Genomic DNA, 18,034 nt, shown 5'->3' on the forward strand with positions numbered 1-18,034 from the left:
CGCCCAGAGAAAGAACTCTGAGAGATGACTAAAAACCATTACATTGAATTCCCAATCCCTATATTTATGCCCACCTGCATTTTTAATTTCCTTCACAAGCTAATTGTACAATATTTCAAAGTCTGATTCTTTTTGTACAGCAAAATAATGTTTTGGTCATGTATACTTATTGTGTATCTAATTTATATTTTAATGTATTTAACATCTAGTCATCCTGCCATCTAGGGGAGGGGGTGGGGGGGTACGAGGTGAAAAATTGGAACAAGAGGTTTAGCAATTGTTAATGCTGTAAAGTTACCCATGCATATAACCTGTAAATAAAAGGCTATTAAATAAAAAAAAATAAAAAAATAAACATGTCTCAAATCCAAACTGTTCTACCATACAACCTGCCTCCTAGAGATATGACATTTAAACTGGGCATAGATAATTAAAGAGGCATCAAGGCAAAAGCATTCTCATACTCAAATGGACCTGTGATTTCATCAATTTAGGAACTCCCTCCAATAATTTTGATCTTGATTCATCTATGCTTCCTCATTATGTGATTGTTATGATCTGTCATGCTATCCTAAAAATTTACTATAAAGAATTTACCCAGTATGCTAGAAACCTTTCTCAATTTCTCATGCAATTTTGAGGGACAAGTGAAGCTCTTTTTTTTAACTCTTGTCATGTATCTAACTTCTCTTTTCTTCTTGTTAAACAATTCACTGATGATCTCTTTATTCCTGCTTTTCTGCAGAATTCTTCACTGGTTACATGCTGCAGCCTATTCATTTTAATCATATACCCCTTCACAATTTAATTTTAATTCTTTAGAATTAAAGGTGCTCCTTGTCATCTTGACATATAGCAACATTGGTAGAAAAGTAATATTAAAAAGATAAGACTTTACTTTCATGGAAACTCTGGGGTCAATAAAGAAGCCTTGTAATTTTCCAAAAATGTTGCAGTCCCATCTTCTTCACTATTTCCAATCAGGGCTCAACTCATTGACCATCTATATTATCTGTCCAAGAATCGTACCAATAAACAAATGCCATGGGATGTTAATTGAAATATGGGCAGTAGACATTCCTTATCCAATTAGTTTTTACTGTGTTGATGAACCGGTCAAATTACTTTGAATTGTTACAGACTTCTTCCAGGAGATCCTTCTTACCTGTTCTACAGCTTGATGCAACAAATACAACATTATCTGTGAAAAGTAGCATCTAGAGGCATTTGCTATCCACAGAGAATTCCTTCTCAATTTGTACTCTGTCCTGGAGCTCCATCATGATGACCTCAACTGATTTATTATCAAAGCCTCATTGAATATGGTTATTTCTGTTGCTGTACATCCTTGGGAATTCTGAATGATCTTGTTGTATGGGTAGGAGACATTCTGCTTTAAGAATTTTTAGGCAACATTTTGTCCTGCCACATCAAACACTTTTTGATAGTCAACAGATGATAATCACAATGGGTTGTTATAGTCTCTCCTAAATAGTCTCATTCGAATGCTTCATTATGGTATAGAAGTGATTCTGAATTTTAGAAGGATATGTAAGCACATCATATACTCTAGTGCATTGTAATATGCTACAAAGGTATCAATTTTAGCTTAAGTAACAGATTAATGTCTCTTTCTAGTACTAACTCCAATAAGTAAAAAAACAAAATAAAAAACCATGAACAGTAAGCTAACACTTTGTGATGAATTTTTTTTTGGCTATGGCAATCCATGAGTATATGGACAGGATAAAAAAGGAGAAGCAAAGGACACAGAAGCAGAAAAGTGTGGGGGTGTTATGGAGGAGATAGTACAAAATCCAACATGACTGGAGTATTATGGAAAGATATACTATGCTACATATAAACAAAACAGAAACTTAAAACCATAGATTTTTAGAACTGGAAGGAACTTTAGAAGTCACTTACTCTAAACAAGATGGAGAAACTGAGGCCTGGAAAGTACAAATGACTTTCCCAAGCTAGATATGAAAATCTATTTATCTATCTGCCTGATCAGACTCCTTAGAATAAGTACCCAACTTCTTTGAAAATTTCTGAATATGAAAAGTAATGCAGTTCATTCCAGAAGTTAGTTAAAGCCATATGTCTGGCACAATATAGAAGTTGTATAACTGATATTTTTTCTTGAAAATGTAATCTTTTTATAATACAAGGGTGATGAGGCTGAGCAAGGCAACTTCTGTTGACATACATGCTTTGGGACCTTGCTAAAGTGTATATATGACCAGAGACTACTAGTTGTTCCCTATGACAAGGGTGGAAAGTGTTGGAATAGGAGGTGTGCCAAAGAAAAACGTTCACTGAGGCAAGAAGAGCTGTCTATTAACCCCAAATTTTTGAATGTCTGGCTTAGAACATTTCCAACAACTTTCCTTTGAATTTCCCCAATGGATTTTGCTCTTTTCCCTGGAAACAGTTACATACATATGACAATAGTACATATGGATGAGTCTAAGACTTTATCATATATCCTTGGCTTTCTCTTTTGATTTATTTCTTTCCTTGAGAAAAGGTGACTGAATGGTGATCATGAGATGGATGTTTCTAACATTTATGGTGGTTAGTTTATGATCTTAAACTCATGACTTGGGGTATTTTGAAGTTCATGTACTGACTGACAACAGTAGATACTCATTGCAATAGTGCCATTTCTTTGAGGAGCTAGATTATCACTGACAGAATTACTTTAGTGCCTGAAAGCCCCAAATATGATCTGGCTAGGCAGAAAATCTGGACCTTGAACTGCTTTTCAGACAATACAGGCTGAGATAAAAAGGAAAACTGTTCATCAGTCCCCTGAATCAGTTGTCTAGGAATCTTAATCTCCTGGAAGAGCATGATAGAACAAGTAAATAGGCTTTAGTATCTGTTTGTGAATGTCTTCAGTATGAGTCCTTTGAGTGGTTTGTGTGTATTATGTATCTATGGGTTCCTGTAAGTTATTTGTGATAGGTTACTGTTTAATATTTTGTTTCTTTTATGGTTGATGAAATGTATACTATCTTATTTTTGACATCTATTATTTTGTACTTTGAATAACTTTTCTAGAAGGGCCTCTCAAATTCTTTTGGAAAGACTCTGGCCATAAACAAATCTGAAATTTGTTTAAGGAGATTTTCCTGAAATAACTACAGGTGGAGATATGATGAACCAGAGGGTTAGATCTGAATCCTATCTCTATGAGTTTATAAAAGTAGGAACCCTTGTGGGAGAGAGGTATACCTCGGTTTCAAATAATGTTTATTTCAAATAAAATCCTAATACATGAAAGATTCCTGCTTGGTGATTTTTGTGCATCCTCATTAGCAAAATAAATGTAGCTTATTTTTATTCTGTTTGTCAAAAAACTGTTGGTCACAAAGAGGACTGGAAAAGAGTATGGATACATATGATAAATGAATCATCACTATTGAAAACAATTCATACCCTGCTTATGGTGAATTACTAGAATCATCATTCTGCTGGAAGAATGGCAGGTTACAAATTATGTTGGTGCATTTTAATTACATTGATAATCTAGAGTATTCAGAGTAGGGCACCCAAAATATTGAATACATACTACCTCAGGATTAGTTGAAAGAATTAGGCATGTTTAGCTTAGAAAAGAGAAGAGTGGGGATGGGTAGCTAAGATAACTGTCTAAAAGTATTTTAATTTTTGTACTTTGGAGAACTAGACTTGTTCCATTTGACCTTAGAGGGGAATCAACTTGGGGCTGATATTAGAAATATCTTCCTAAGTATGAGAACTATATAAAAATGTGATGGGTTGTCATTAGGGGTGATGGTTCTTCCCTTTAAGAGTTTCAAAGCAGAAGCTGAATGATTAATTGTTAAGTATAAGATGTCTTTTGGTTAGGGATTGCAATAGATAGTGACTGAAGCGCCTTCCAACTCTCAAAATCTGACTTCTGAAGCAAGGATGCTTGAGCAGACCAGCAGATGGAAGATTGAAAAGAAGCTGTGTTGTTGAAATCTTCCTGAGATATAGACTGCAAGGTCAGTATATTCTCTCTTTGGGCTCCATTATGTGCCTTTACTTCTAGACACTAAAAAGTATGTTTACCTTTCTTTTTTTTTAAATACTTGCTTTATTTTAAACACACTGTTAATCATAGACCTTTGCTAGTCTTGGTATATTTATTAAATTCGCGCCTTCCAACTCTCAAAATCTGACTTCTGGAGCAAGGATGCTTGAGCAGACCAGCAGATGGAAGATTGAAAAGAAGCTGTGTTGTTGAAATCTTCCTGAGCTATAGACTGCAAGGTCAGTATATTCTCTCTTTGGGCTCCATTATGTGCCTTTACTTCTAGACACTAAAAAGTATGTTTACCTTTCTTTTTTTTTAAATACTTGCTTTATTTTAAACACACTGTTAATCATAGACCTTTGCTAGTCTTGGTATATTTATTAGAAACAAGAAGGCAATGGGGGTATTTTCAAAGAAGAGAAAGAAACAGATCTATCATTGAAATGTTTTGAAAGAACACTGTCTCTGGTTAAAGTCTTGAAACCACAAAAACACAGAAAAAAATACAGATGATTTGATACAATTTCCTAGAGCAAAGGAGTGTTTGCACAGGAAAACTAATCTGGACCCGGAGTAAGAAAAAGGCAAAACAGAATGACTCAACAACACTGTTTATCACTCTCACCAAGGAACTTCTATACCTATACTTAATGTTTACTTATCATATTATCATACTTATCATATCCTCTAGGAGAATGAAAGCTCCTTGGCAGCAAGGACTGTTCTTACTTTTTACATTTGTATCCCTGGCATATAAAAGACGCTCTCTGCTAGGAATTTATTCCCAGAGTTTAATCATAGATTTATCTCCTTCTTATGACCATGAAATTTAGATTCTTTGTTTCATGGGTGGACCAGATTATATAATTGAACTGAATATGAAGTTCATTATGTACTTATATCTTGAGTAGTTAATATGGAGAAAATGGGTGAGGTTCAGAATTAACTAGAAGAGAGAATGGAATAATTTGCATTTAGAAAATTGCACAGAAATGTCAACAGTTCCAACCTAGGCAGCTCTATACAACTAACAATTATAATTAATAATCAACTGATCAAGATCTACTTAATTGAGACATACCATGTGTTATCAAAGGGATAATGAACACAGATTCAATACCTCACTTTCTTCTGTCCCATACAAGAGGCAAGCAAAGCAATAATTACACCACCTGTGGAATTTACTGTCAAAAACAAGTTGGTCAACAATTGTTTTTAAAAGATCATTGGCAGTTCTGTGAAGCTAAAAAGGTAGATTCAACCTTCTGCATTTTGTAGTATATATGAATTTGTGTACAGTTTTACATCAGAGATGTAAAATTTTTGCAGGAAATGAAGTGATGATGATCTAAAATTTAACACTGATCCTTTATCCTTCTATAGTGCCTTTATAGTGTTTCTTCAAACCACTTTTTTGTGAGGCAGACAAAGCAGATATATTAATTCAATTTTGAGGCTAGAAGGAATTGTGAATTACAAGGATCATCTAACAAGTAGAAGAGCCAGGATTAGAATCCAGACTTTTTGATTCATTGTCTGGTATGCAATTTCAGTGTGCTAAAACTTGGCCATGGCAGGTGAACTATTGGTGTGGAATTGTTTTGTTTTGTTTTGTTTTTAGAAGGGCCAGTGACTTTAAAGAAATCTATTGATCCTGGTTTCAGGTTAGAATGAATAAGGGTAGGTGATGGTGGGAAATACTTTCTGGAGAAGGGAAGAAAAATCACAGCTATTTATTATTTTCAAAGTATGATTTTAAAAATATCTTGACTCGTCATTGAGATAAAAAGTGAACCATCATTTAAGTATTATCAATCATGGCAGAAGTAAATTAAACATTTTATCTTAAAAAGTATAATGACAAAACACATATTCTGGTTCTACCACTAACTTCATGTGAATATGAATAAGTCATTTCAAACCTATGAGCTTATTTCTTCACATATAAAATGAGGAGAATGAATCAGTGGACTTTAAGATTTCTTTCAGTTTAAAATCTACTATCCTTTGTATCATGTTTTTGTTCTTGTTTTTTCTCTTTGAAGCTTTCTTTAAAAGGGCAGGGTCATGTAATTGTTTATTTGCTAAGACAAATTCCATTCCCTGAAAACAACCTAATTAAGCACCCTTCATAATCATAGAATTCAGGAGTTGGAAGTTTCCTCAGTAGCCATTTAGTCTAACTGAAAGGAATTCTCTAACATACCTGATAAATTGTTCTTTCAGCTTCTGATACAGAACTACAAGAAGGGAGGACACATCATCTCTCAAGGCAGATAATTCCATTTTGGGACAGTTCTAATAGTTAGAAAGCTAACTTGACACCATCATTAAAACCCTTTGTTCTTATCTAATTCCTGCTCACTATTGAGATAGTTCTTGTGCAGCTAAAACAGGCACATGATATGAGGTATGTTGATATTCCCATTCTACCATTAGTAATTTGTGCTTTATGATTAAGCATTGCCTTTTTTTCATAGACTATTAAATATATGATGATTTTTTGGACAGGGTGGCAAATAAAATTCATAAAAATTTGGTGTGGATAAGTTAATCAGACCACTTTCCTTTTTGACAGGAAAGGCCAGCATCATGAGACTACAGGATACCTGGAGAAGAAGAGAATGCTAAGGCAAAGTAAAAAGACATTGAAATGAGGTAATAGATCCTGGAGACATATCCTTGGCTTTTCAATTTCATGTAAGGATAGTGTTGACTTGGAAGGCTAAAAAACGGTTTTAAAGAATTCTATTCTAGTCAGTTATTAATATGTATATATGCCAATTTGTGAGTTGTTCTATATAACATTCTTATTTGCCTGGAATCTGGAAATTTCTATGAAATCCTTCTTGACCTTACCATATGTGCTCTCTCTTTTTTGACTTTTAGACTCTTACACGTCATTGGTCCTTCATACCTCCTTTTTTGACACCACTGAAGTTTCCTAATTGTCTTTCTAACATCTCTTCTTTCCTTTAGTAACTTTTAAAAATTGAATAAGAAACCTTATTCAATGCTATGTTTTCATTTAAGATGCAGCTCAAATGTCATCTTCTATCTGAGGTCTCTATTAGTTCACACCCCCCCCCCCACTGCTAGGGCTAACCTGTTCTCATCACAAGGCTACCTTATATGTGTTTTGTACATGTGTATTGTCTCTTCTGATAGAAAATAAGCTCCTTGAAGGCAGAAATTATTTTACCTTTGTCTAGTAAAGTAGATATCAAGCTCTTAAAAATTTATGTTGCTTTACTGATTTCCACTATTAACTCTAAACAGATGATCTGCAAATCTGTATTTCAAACCACAGATTTCTTTTGAGAGTTCCTAATCTATGGTTCCATTAATCTACAAGACATCTATACTTAAGTGCATTACTGGCCCTTCAGATTAAAGATGTTCAAAATTGTATTGTCTAAAATATGCTCTATTTAATCTAAAACTATTTTTAGGCAATGTCACTACCATTGGTACCATGATACCAGTCTATTATGTTTGAAATCTTATACTATTTTGGTCTTCTCTCCCTCATATTTCATATGCAAACTAATTAATTAACGAGTCATTTCAATTCTATCTTTATGAGAATTCTGATGCTCCTTCCCTTCTCTCTATTCCCACTGCCATTATTTTATATACCACATGCTTTGTTCTTATCATATTGTTGCACTATCCTCCTACAATAAGTTTTCCCATCTCTATTCTCTACTTCCTCTAAATCATCCTACATACTCTCTTCCCTATGCATAAATCTAGATATGTTACTCCTGGTTCTCTACTGCCTAAGAAATGAAGTCTCTTTGCATGTGATTCAAGGTTTGACATAATTTATGGATGCCTGAACTTTTTTCATATTTTATTTTGTTTTTCTCTTTTATATATAGCAAAGGATCATAGAAGTTATCACTGAATAATTTCCCAGTGAAAATCAAAGGATATCATGTTTTTTTTTTCTATTTCCTTCTTTTCTGTAGTAACAGGTATAGTAATACAGAAGACTGAGGCTCTTGATTAGATATGGCTTTCATCTAAGCTATGATTTTAAATTAGTTATAGATCTCATTTAAGTTTCTTATTTCTACCTCCTTTATTATTTAAAAAAAACTTTAGTAAAAAGTACAGAATAATAATATTGCCTGTATAATTTTTGGTGTCAATAAATAGGCATTAAAAAAAGTCAAAGGCAATCATATGAATAGAGAAAACAAAGTCAGAAATTCTGGATAACTTCTGATGGGATATTTAGTCTAGATTCTTGGTTTAATGGCATTGGCTAGTTACTGTGGTTACACAATGCCCAAATCATCAATCAGCACAATGAATTCAGTGAAAAGCAAAACTTCCTCCACTGCTGCTGACTGACATTTTCAACTCAAGAGAGGAGTTTCCATGCTTCTAAATGAACTAAACAGAGGAACCTAAATGATTCAGACTTTTCAAATCTGACATACTATCAAGAAAAAATAAGGCTTTGTTTCCTAGCAATAGAGACACTAAAAAATACCTGGTCTGACTTGTAATGGTTCAAAAACACTTATGTGGATTTCTAGTGAAAGTAATTATTATCTACAAATCTGGGAAATATACAAAAATCACAGAATTTAACTCGTGTTGGATAGATCTTTTCTTGGGCATATTAGTGCCCAAGGGGTAGATAGATTTTGGATATATTATCCTGGATATTTGATTTGATAAAAAAGCAATACAAACTCTCTAAATGAAGATCCTTAAAATATGACCATTTTAGACTCCTGGAATCACCTAGAATTGCCTACAACACAACTTTCCCTTTGTTTCACAATCCCTCATATAGACTCGCTCATGGGAGTATTTTAATTTTAAGTCTGTTGACTCTAAAGACATTCTTTCATTTTTTTGGCTTCATTATATGTGAATATTCTTTTATCCTTTCACCACACAGCAAGACAAAGCCTTGGAAAGACAGCTTTTAGATAGAGTTACACAATTTTTGCAAATGGAAATGCAGATGCCAGAGAAGCTGGAATTGTTTAGTGCAAAGGAATGAAGAGAAAACATTGGTTTTTTTTAAACATAAGCAGCTTTCAAAGGTTATGTTGTAGTGATACATTTCACACAAGTAAAGTCCTCATTACTTGGCATACAAAGAAAAAAATACTTAGTTTTCTGCCAGAGCAACTCGGGTGGTCATACTCTAACTCATGTTTCTACCAACCAAATGATTTTCTTCTTTTAGAATTTTATCATTCTTTGATTTGTTGGTATTTTAACCTTTATTTTTAACATTTCAAATTAAATTTGATGGATAGAAAGAGGGATAAGAGACAAAAGTCTCAATGTCAGAGAGAGACTTCAAGCCAATATTGCTTCTCCTTGTTGTGGTCTACCATAGAGTCTACTGCTTCTATTCTTCAAAAGATAATCTATATGTGGCAAGAGAAAGAATTTCTTTCCAGCCATAGGACATTGATTGGGAATATTCTTTCTAGATATTGGGAGGTTTCTGTTCACACCAGAGCTAAGACATCCAGATTTTCTTGGTCTTTGCCTAATGACGAGATCTCTTGTATATGCAAGTCAATCATCAGTTGTGAACTGTGATGTATTGTCTACATACCTTTACTCACTTATGGGAGGGATATCTGTGGGCACTAAGAAAATGAAACAGCTTAGAACTCTTGATTTTGGAACATTCTGTCTATTGTCTAGCTATTATCTGGACATGTGAGAGATGTGAAGCATTGTTGTAGTTCACAGGATATTTTATTTGTATTGTTGTACTACTTTTATTGATTCTATGTCAAACAAGAAAAGCTGTAAATACTATTTTAAAATATTTTACCTTTTCTGTAGATAAGTGATTCTATTATGTTAATGTCACAGTCTAAAATTCAGTTAGGTATATATTAAGTTAATTTTTTAAAAAGTCAGGTTTTCCAGAGGTGAGGGAATTCTAATTGTCAAATCTGCAATAATGTAGGTACCATCCTCCAACACTGAAAAAAAGGGATAGATGATCATTTATGTTCTGAAAGAAATAAATAGATTGGTACTCTTCCAGTATATATGCTGAGTGCACTAAAACATCACTGGAATTATTAGAGTATGAGGTAACCTATCTTATGAAGTAGGATCAGTGGAATGACCAAAAGTGCCACCTTGTGGGTAAACATAATTGTTATTAACTTAATTTAATAAAGGCTAAAACATGATTCTAAAAAAATTAAGTAACTTGCTCAAGATCAAATAAATTAATAAGTATTAGTTCAAGACTTGAACCTAGGACTTCTGAATCGAAGTCAAATGAAATTTCTATTATATTGCTACTGCTATTCAATTTGTTAACATGAAGGGGAAGAAAGCAATGGTGAAGTCACCATCTATTACATAATGAAGTTATAAGTACATTTGGAAAAAACCTATTATTTAAAAAGGATATTTTAAAGTGCTAAAAAATAATGGTTACATATGCATGTGTATGTATGTGTGTGTGTGTGTGTGTGTGTGTGTGTGTGTGTGTACTTTAAAATGGTCTTTTAGACATAAATAAAAAATGAAGACATTATACTGAAAATATCTTGAATTCCAAGTTATATCAAAATATGCCCCAATATTCTTCCAATATATAAACACTAAAACCATTTTTAAAAGTAAAAAGAATTATAAACTATTAGCAATCATATAAAAGAATGCTCCAAATCACTAATTATAAATGAAAATCAAAATATCTCCAGTATTTTCCCTAACATCCAGCAAATTTTCAAAGGCAACAAAAATAAGGTTTATCAGTATTGGAGTGGTTGTGGAAAGATAGTTATTCTTGTGCACTCTTGATGGAATCATGAACTATTATAATCATTATGGGGAACAATTTGAAATCATGCTAAAAATTTTGGCAAAAACATCAACATCCAATGACACAGAAATTTCACTACTTGTCCTATCTCCTTAGAAGATTGGTGCTCCCCAAAGATCCCACATACACAAAAATATTTATAGGAACACTTTTTGCAGCAGCAAATTACTGGGTATAATGTATATTAGATGCTAATTAAACAAACTGTGGTACATAAGCATAATGGAATTTTACTGTTATCTAAGGAAGGATGAAAAATCATGAATTAAGATAAGCATGTTCATAGGACAACAACAGGATTGTAAGACAAAGATTAGAAATAGTAGCTATCACAGGAAAGTCTTTTCTTGGGGAGGTAAAAATTGCTACCATGTAGTCACCCTGGTACAAAGCTTTCTATCCCCATGTTAGTTATGCCTCTGAATATAATACCAAAGAGCAATTCATTACTCAATTAAGTTTAAAATATATATATTAAGAACTGTGAGTAAGACACAAGGAGCAATATGCAGTCTTTCACATACAAATTGCTATATGTATGTGTGTGTGTGTGTGTGTGTGTGTGTGTATCTATGTGGGAGATAAAAAAAGAGAGAAAAAGACAGGGAGAGATGGAGAGACAAAGAAAGAGAAAGATCTCTGGTTTTAATACACAAAATACCTTCAACCATTGTCTGGGAGATTCACTTAACAAATATTTTCATTCTGAGTACAAATGAAAACTTAGGTTTTTTTTTCTTTGATGTTTTTGCCTTTCTATTTTTTTTTTCTTAACTTTTCTTTTCTTGGAAGACTTCAGTCACAAACACCTTTCCTTTGGGTCATGAGAAATGAATACATGGTTTACTTGAAGATTCATACAAAACTCTTGCCCATTAGCCTGACTTTCTACTGAAAGTGCTAAAGGGTAGAAACCCAAGACATTAGTCAATGCCCACTCACTTGAAGTTCAAAGCAAATATACTTTTCCCCTAGAAAATACATTTGCTCTCCATGAATTGGAGAAAAACAGATGCAAGGCTATTTTTATTCTCCCCTTCCTGTGGACAGCATATTTTTACTTGACCATTTTAGAGAATTCAACTCAGTTTTTAAGAAGAGAAATTATTTTCTTCTGAGAGGATAAAAAACGAGCACCTAAATAAAAATTCAGGTTCTGCATGAGAAATGTGAAAAAATACTTTTTAATATCTAAAAGTCACATGGGGGGAGCTTTTCCTCTCCATTCATTCTGAAAGGAATTTAATACTGATGGCTAGTCATTAATTTAAATGTGAAACTTAGTAATATTAATTCAGCTGAGTTATTTTTTGCTCAGCAGGGAATCTGTGTCAACAAAGTGAGGGAATATGGGACACTAGGAGGAACTTGAGTTACCAAGTTTAGCATAAATCTGTATCTGTGAAATAATTAGACATTCTATCTTAGGTGGATTTTTCTATCATCCAATGGATTTTTTTCATTTCTTCTAAATCTCTTATAGAAGGAACTACTTGATATAAACCTAAACATAGTTAAAATTCATTGGGAATGTACTGATAAAAAATACTTCAATGAAATATATCACTTGCTGAATAAGTGAGCATTCCTTTTTTCCCCCCAAACTTGTAGACAATTTAAAGCTATAGCATCAAACCATCATTATTTACAATAGCATTGTTCATATTTCATAAATAGGAATAATTATTACTCTGTGGCTAGTGCTTTTTCATCATTTAGCCACCATACCCTTAGGTACTTCAGTACCTCTTTCAATACCAGCCAAGTTTTCAATGTGGGCCAAATGTCAGTGGATGAACCTTCCCCTGGGCCATTGTGTTTAAAAATAACTGAGATTTAGCATCTTGAAAGCCAGATTAGGAATGAGGATACTCCTTGAACAGAAACAATGGCAGAAGTAGAGAAAGAAAAAAAGAACAGAAAAACTGGGGTAGAAGGAAGCAAAGAACATGAACACATAAAAAGGAACTCAGAACAAGTAGCACAGAGAACAGAGAAAAAAGGGAACAATGGATTTACTTGAGCTAATAACATCCTTCCAATCAAATGGACAATGGAAAATCAAATGTATCTGTCAAGTAAGTACAATGAAGTAAGAAAATTAGTCTATCTGTTCACTTACAAATTTATTCAGTTGAACACTACTTTCTTTCTGAAGGTATATAAATATTTGTCTTTCCATTAACTTATGTAATCAAAAGACAAATGTGGCACAGGTGAATTGTTGCAGGGGGGAGGTTGTCTTACTATTAGCTGGAATAATAAAACAAATTTAATGTAAAATATAAATAAACCTGGTCTATTTTAAAGGACAGTTAAACCCAAAGTTGGTACTAAATTTCTGCATGAGATGGGTTCTTAGTATTGTCTCCCTCTTTGTATTAGACCACTTTTATTTGATTTCTATTTCGAAATTAAGAAATGAACGTACCGTCCTGACCTCCAGCCATCTGTTGGCAGCTGAGAGAAATAAATAGGCTATGTTGTTTGTGTCTGTCAGCTCTAACATGCGTTGCCTAAATCTGGTTTCATGCCTGCAGAAAACAAAACCAAAAAAAAAAAAGTTATGATGTTAACCACACAATGGGAAAAATAATAAAAAACAGCCACTTACTACTACTTCACTGCTTGCTCAACATAGTGACAAATTAATGGAGATAGAAAGAATAGTAAACGGGCTCCTACTTAAAATAAAGTTCAACTGCTACTGCTTTATTGTAGAGTTAATACAGATGGGGCAAACAGAGACTTTCCTTTCTTGCCCTACAGCTGAAAAAAGAGAACTTCTGGAAAAAAAGTTTAAAAATGACTCCAAATGACTGTAATGCAATCATATAACTTTATGTGATATTTGCTAAGAGAAAAGGAAGCTATTTGTTTTTATTTAATAAGACAGTGACAATATTATCCATTGTATTTAACCAGTTTTGTTTTATCTGGTTTTTGTTTTTTTGGGTTTTTTTGCTTTTTAAGGTAGTCTTTATTTACATGATCATAAAGTTATTCTTTTGGATTTTCTTTCCTCACTTACCATAAGTACTTCTTTCATATTATTTATATCCATTATTCCTTAAAGCACAATCATATCTAATATATTTATATGGCACAATTTTAAAAGATTTCTCTAATTGTTAGATATAGTTTATTCCCAGCTCTTTGAATTTATAAAGTTTGCTTTTATTAATAATTTTATACATACAGGTCTTTTCTTAATGTTGGTATAAATCTAATATTGATAGGATTGATGGATCAAGAAGTGTGGAAATTTTCATGTTACTTTCCAAAGTAGTCATTTATAACTCCACACATTCATACCTCCAAAAGGAATAGCAAAAAAATTAACATGCTGATTTTCCAATAATCCTTCAATTTTTTTTCACTTTTTACAATGTTTGCCAACTTGATAGGTAGGAGGTAATAACTCAGAGTTTTTTAAATTAGCATGTATTTGAATATTAGTAATTTTGAAAAATCTCAAATAGCTTCTGATAGTTTTTTTCATTCTCATTTTGAAAACTACCTGTGTAAATTTTTTAATTGCTAGACTAGTTGGTGTAATGGATATTCATCTTACAAATTTAGGTATCTATTCAATAATCTGGGTATCTGTTTAAAGGAAAGATTTTCCTTTTAGAATTTCTTCAATATCCTATTTGCTTAAGAATATTTCCCTTCTCCCACATTTATAATTATGAAAAAAACCTTTACTACTTTCCTCTTATTTTTTATCATGTAACTTTTTATATTTGGTCTATATATCCACTTGGAACTTATGGTATAAAGTATAAAATTATAAGTGAAATTGATCTTCCATCAAACAGCACCCAATTTCCTCAAGTTCCATATTAAGTAATTTGTGATTTTAAATATACTGCATATACACTACTGTATTATTCTCTTATAAATCTTACTAAATAACTCAATGCACTGATCTATTTGTCTATCTTTTATTCAGGATCAGATAATTTTGGTAATTACTGCTTTAATTTTTTACTTGAGATAATAATACTATACTCCCTCCTTATTTTCTTCTTCTTGTCCTCCCTATTCTTGAAGTTTTCTTCTTCCATATGAATTTTGGTATTACTATGTCTAATTATTATTATTATTTTATTTTTATTTTTTGCTGAGGCAATTGGGGTTAAGTGACTTACCCAAGGTCACTTAGGAAGTGTTAAATGTCTGAGGTAAGATTTGAACTCAGGTTCTCCTGACTTCAGGGCTGGTGCTTTATCCACTGCACCACCTAGCTGCCTCCACTGTGTCTAATTATATAAAATATCTCCACTTGTATTTTGATTGATATAAAATCCATATGCTAATTTGGGAGGCTAACCATTAAATATTTAACATATTTTGTGGTTATTTTACATGGTATTCCTCTTTATATTCATTTTCTAAGTAAAATAGAACAATGTTGATTATTTTGTGATTTGATTTTGTTGAAATTCCCCAAGATGGGTTGATTTATATTTGTATATACTACTCAGCCTATCGGACACTACAACAATAAAATTATATTATTTTTATATCAGTTCTAATTGATGTATTGATTAGTCAGTGATCTACAGTTCTAATTCCTGTTTTATCCTTCCCTGAGTTGTGCACAGAAACCATATTTATCACATAGAAATAGTAAGGTGAAGTGTAGGTCTTTTGATGCATGATAAAATTCACTTCTAAGTCACTCTTATTCTGAAATTTGTTTCTCAAGGCATTGCATTTATAACTTGTTGAATTTCTTCCCCTGATATTATCTTTTTATTCAATCTATTGCTTTGTTAATTTGGGCATTTTAAAATTGTAAATAATAATTTCAATATTTTCAAATTTATTGGTATATAATTTAAGTATAAAAATATTGATATTTTAAAATCTCTTCTCACCATTTATTGTGATTTTTCTTATTTTTTACTTTAGTGACTTGGTTTTTCAAATTAAATTAATGGTTTCTTTAACATTTTTGTTTCAATATATTTTTCTCCTTAAATATTAAAATTTCTCCTTGTTTTGGATTTATTAATTTGTTGATATTAAATTTTTAAAAATTTTAAGTGCATTCTCAATTCAGTTATTTTTTTTCTTGCAAGTGTTTAGGAAAAAATTGTCCCTGAAGATAGGAAGTTAGAAAGATAGATTTAGTTGCATTTAACAGATTTATATATGCATACATATATTGTATACACACACATATACTACCATTGTTATGTTTATTATAATTTTTGTGGTTTCTCTGAATTGATTTTTAATTACACTCATTAGATAACAAAGCTATTTACTTGTTTACTTATTTATGTTATTTTTTTAGTCTCCAATTCGGCCTACTTTTTCTGTTTTCTTTATTGATTTCATTTATATGTTCTACAAAAGGATCTTATATTAATTTAATTGCACAATGATTCAATCAATCAATCATCAACATTCATTCAAAACCTAATATGTGCCAGGCACTGAGTCAGGCAGTAAGCATACAGAAAGAAAAAGTAAAACAGTCCCTGCCTTTAAGGAATTTCCATTCTATTGAAGAAAACACTACTACAGATAAGGATATAAGCACTTGTCTCTGTCCTCCTATAAGTATGCCGTCTCCTGATATTGTGCAAATAATAGTAGTGTACTCTGGCTATCCACCTTTCATTCCTCACCCTTGACAGATAACTGGCTAGACCATCTTTGCTTTCTAACATATTTTCTTGATATTTTCCATTCCATTTCTTTGAAGTTTCCCACATCCTCCACGTAACTCTCTACTGCCCTTCTGTGTAAGCATTTTTATTTTTCTTAAGATATTCCATATCTATCTGACCTACAAAAACAAAAGCAGAATGCTGATATTAAAAAGATAAGTCTTTGTTTTCACAGTAATGTTAGTACCACTAAAGGAGCTTTGCAACTTTCTAAAGCTTTGTTATAATGTAGCTTGCTATACTGTTCCTAGTTAATCCTGAATTAAACTCACTATCCACCTGTATAGTCTTTCCCAGGCATACATATTAATGGAAAAGTTCTATTGATCACATGCAACAGATTCTTTATTTCATTTGGTGTTTCTTGAATATTCTGTCAAGTCAAACTCTTTTGAGTAGCTATATATTTCTTCCAAGAATTTCTAATATTCTAGGGCTTGAAGAAACCAGCACTATGTTTTATGAAAACAGTAGCATCTGGAGAATTCAACATCTACAGAGATATTCTCTTCAATTGTGACTCTTCATAGGATTTCCTCCACCACAATAGCAAATCTATTTCTTAAAAATAAATTTTATACATTTTATTTCACTATATTTACCACTTTAGTACTTTCCCCTTCTATCTCAGGATCATTCCTTACAATAAAACCTTTTTTTTTTAAAGCAAGGGAAAAAATCTGCAAAAATAAATAGCACATCAAAAAATCTGATGTCACATCCATTATCCCCCACTTCTACAAAGGAGATGAGAAGGCAACTTTGCATAATTTCGATTTGAGACCAATCTTGATCACTATCATTTTGAAGCCTTCAGTTTGTTTGCTTTGTTATTTGTATTTATTATACTAGTATTGATCATTTTTGCTCTTTCCATTTCTTCTGCAATAGTCATGCATATTGTTTTCCAGGTCTGCTTGCTTTACTTTACATAAATTTCATATAACTATTTTGAGGTTTCTCTGTATTCATCATGTTCATTCTACAATCAATGGATATGAACTTTGTTTCTAGTTCTTTGTTACTACTAAATGTGTTTTTATAAATGATTTGTTATACACAGGGCCTTTCTTTTCTTCAGTGACATTTTTATATTACTACTAGTAGACTAATTTCTGGCTCAGTAGATATGGATATTTTAGTAATTTTCTTTGGCAAATACTTGACAAGAACACATCTCCCAATTTTATGCTTTGGTTATTATTATGATGAAGTAATTGAATAGTTTTTATTTTGTCTTATTCGTGTTTATAATGTGATCACTGAATAGAGTTATTTATGTGAACTTATGAAAGAATTTTGACTGATTTGGATTGTAAATTGGGAGAAACTGCTGGAAAAGAAGCCTTTAAGGTGGACAATTTATTCTACAGAATCAAATACTTCTTTGTCATCAATAAACAATAGCATTTGGAAGCTTTCAGTTTCTACATCTTTCATTTGAGAAAGGTATGATATTGC

General features: G+C 32.2%; 1 protein-coding gene across 2 annotated transcripts in view; it reads right to left on the bottom strand.

Moving 5' to 3' along the window:
• ABCC9 (ATP binding cassette subfamily C member 9) overlaps positions 1-18,034 on the bottom strand; it is a 184,178-nt gene that overhangs the window by 26,660 nt on the left and 139,484 nt on the right. For both annotated transcript variants that reach the window (XM_023504489.2, XM_023504488.2), the window contains one exon: positions 13,318-13,420. In XM_023504489.2, coding sequence (XP_023360257.1) covers positions 13,318-13,420 — 103 coding nt within the window. The remainder of the gene's footprint in view (positions 1-13,317; positions 13,421-18,034) is intronic.

Source organism: Sarcophilus harrisii, chromosome 5 (genome assembly GCF_902635505.1).
Source record: "Sarcophilus harrisii chromosome 5, mSarHar1.11, whole genome shotgun sequence".
Lineage (NCBI taxonomy): Eukaryota > Metazoa > Chordata > Mammalia > Dasyuromorphia > Dasyuridae > Sarcophilus > Sarcophilus harrisii.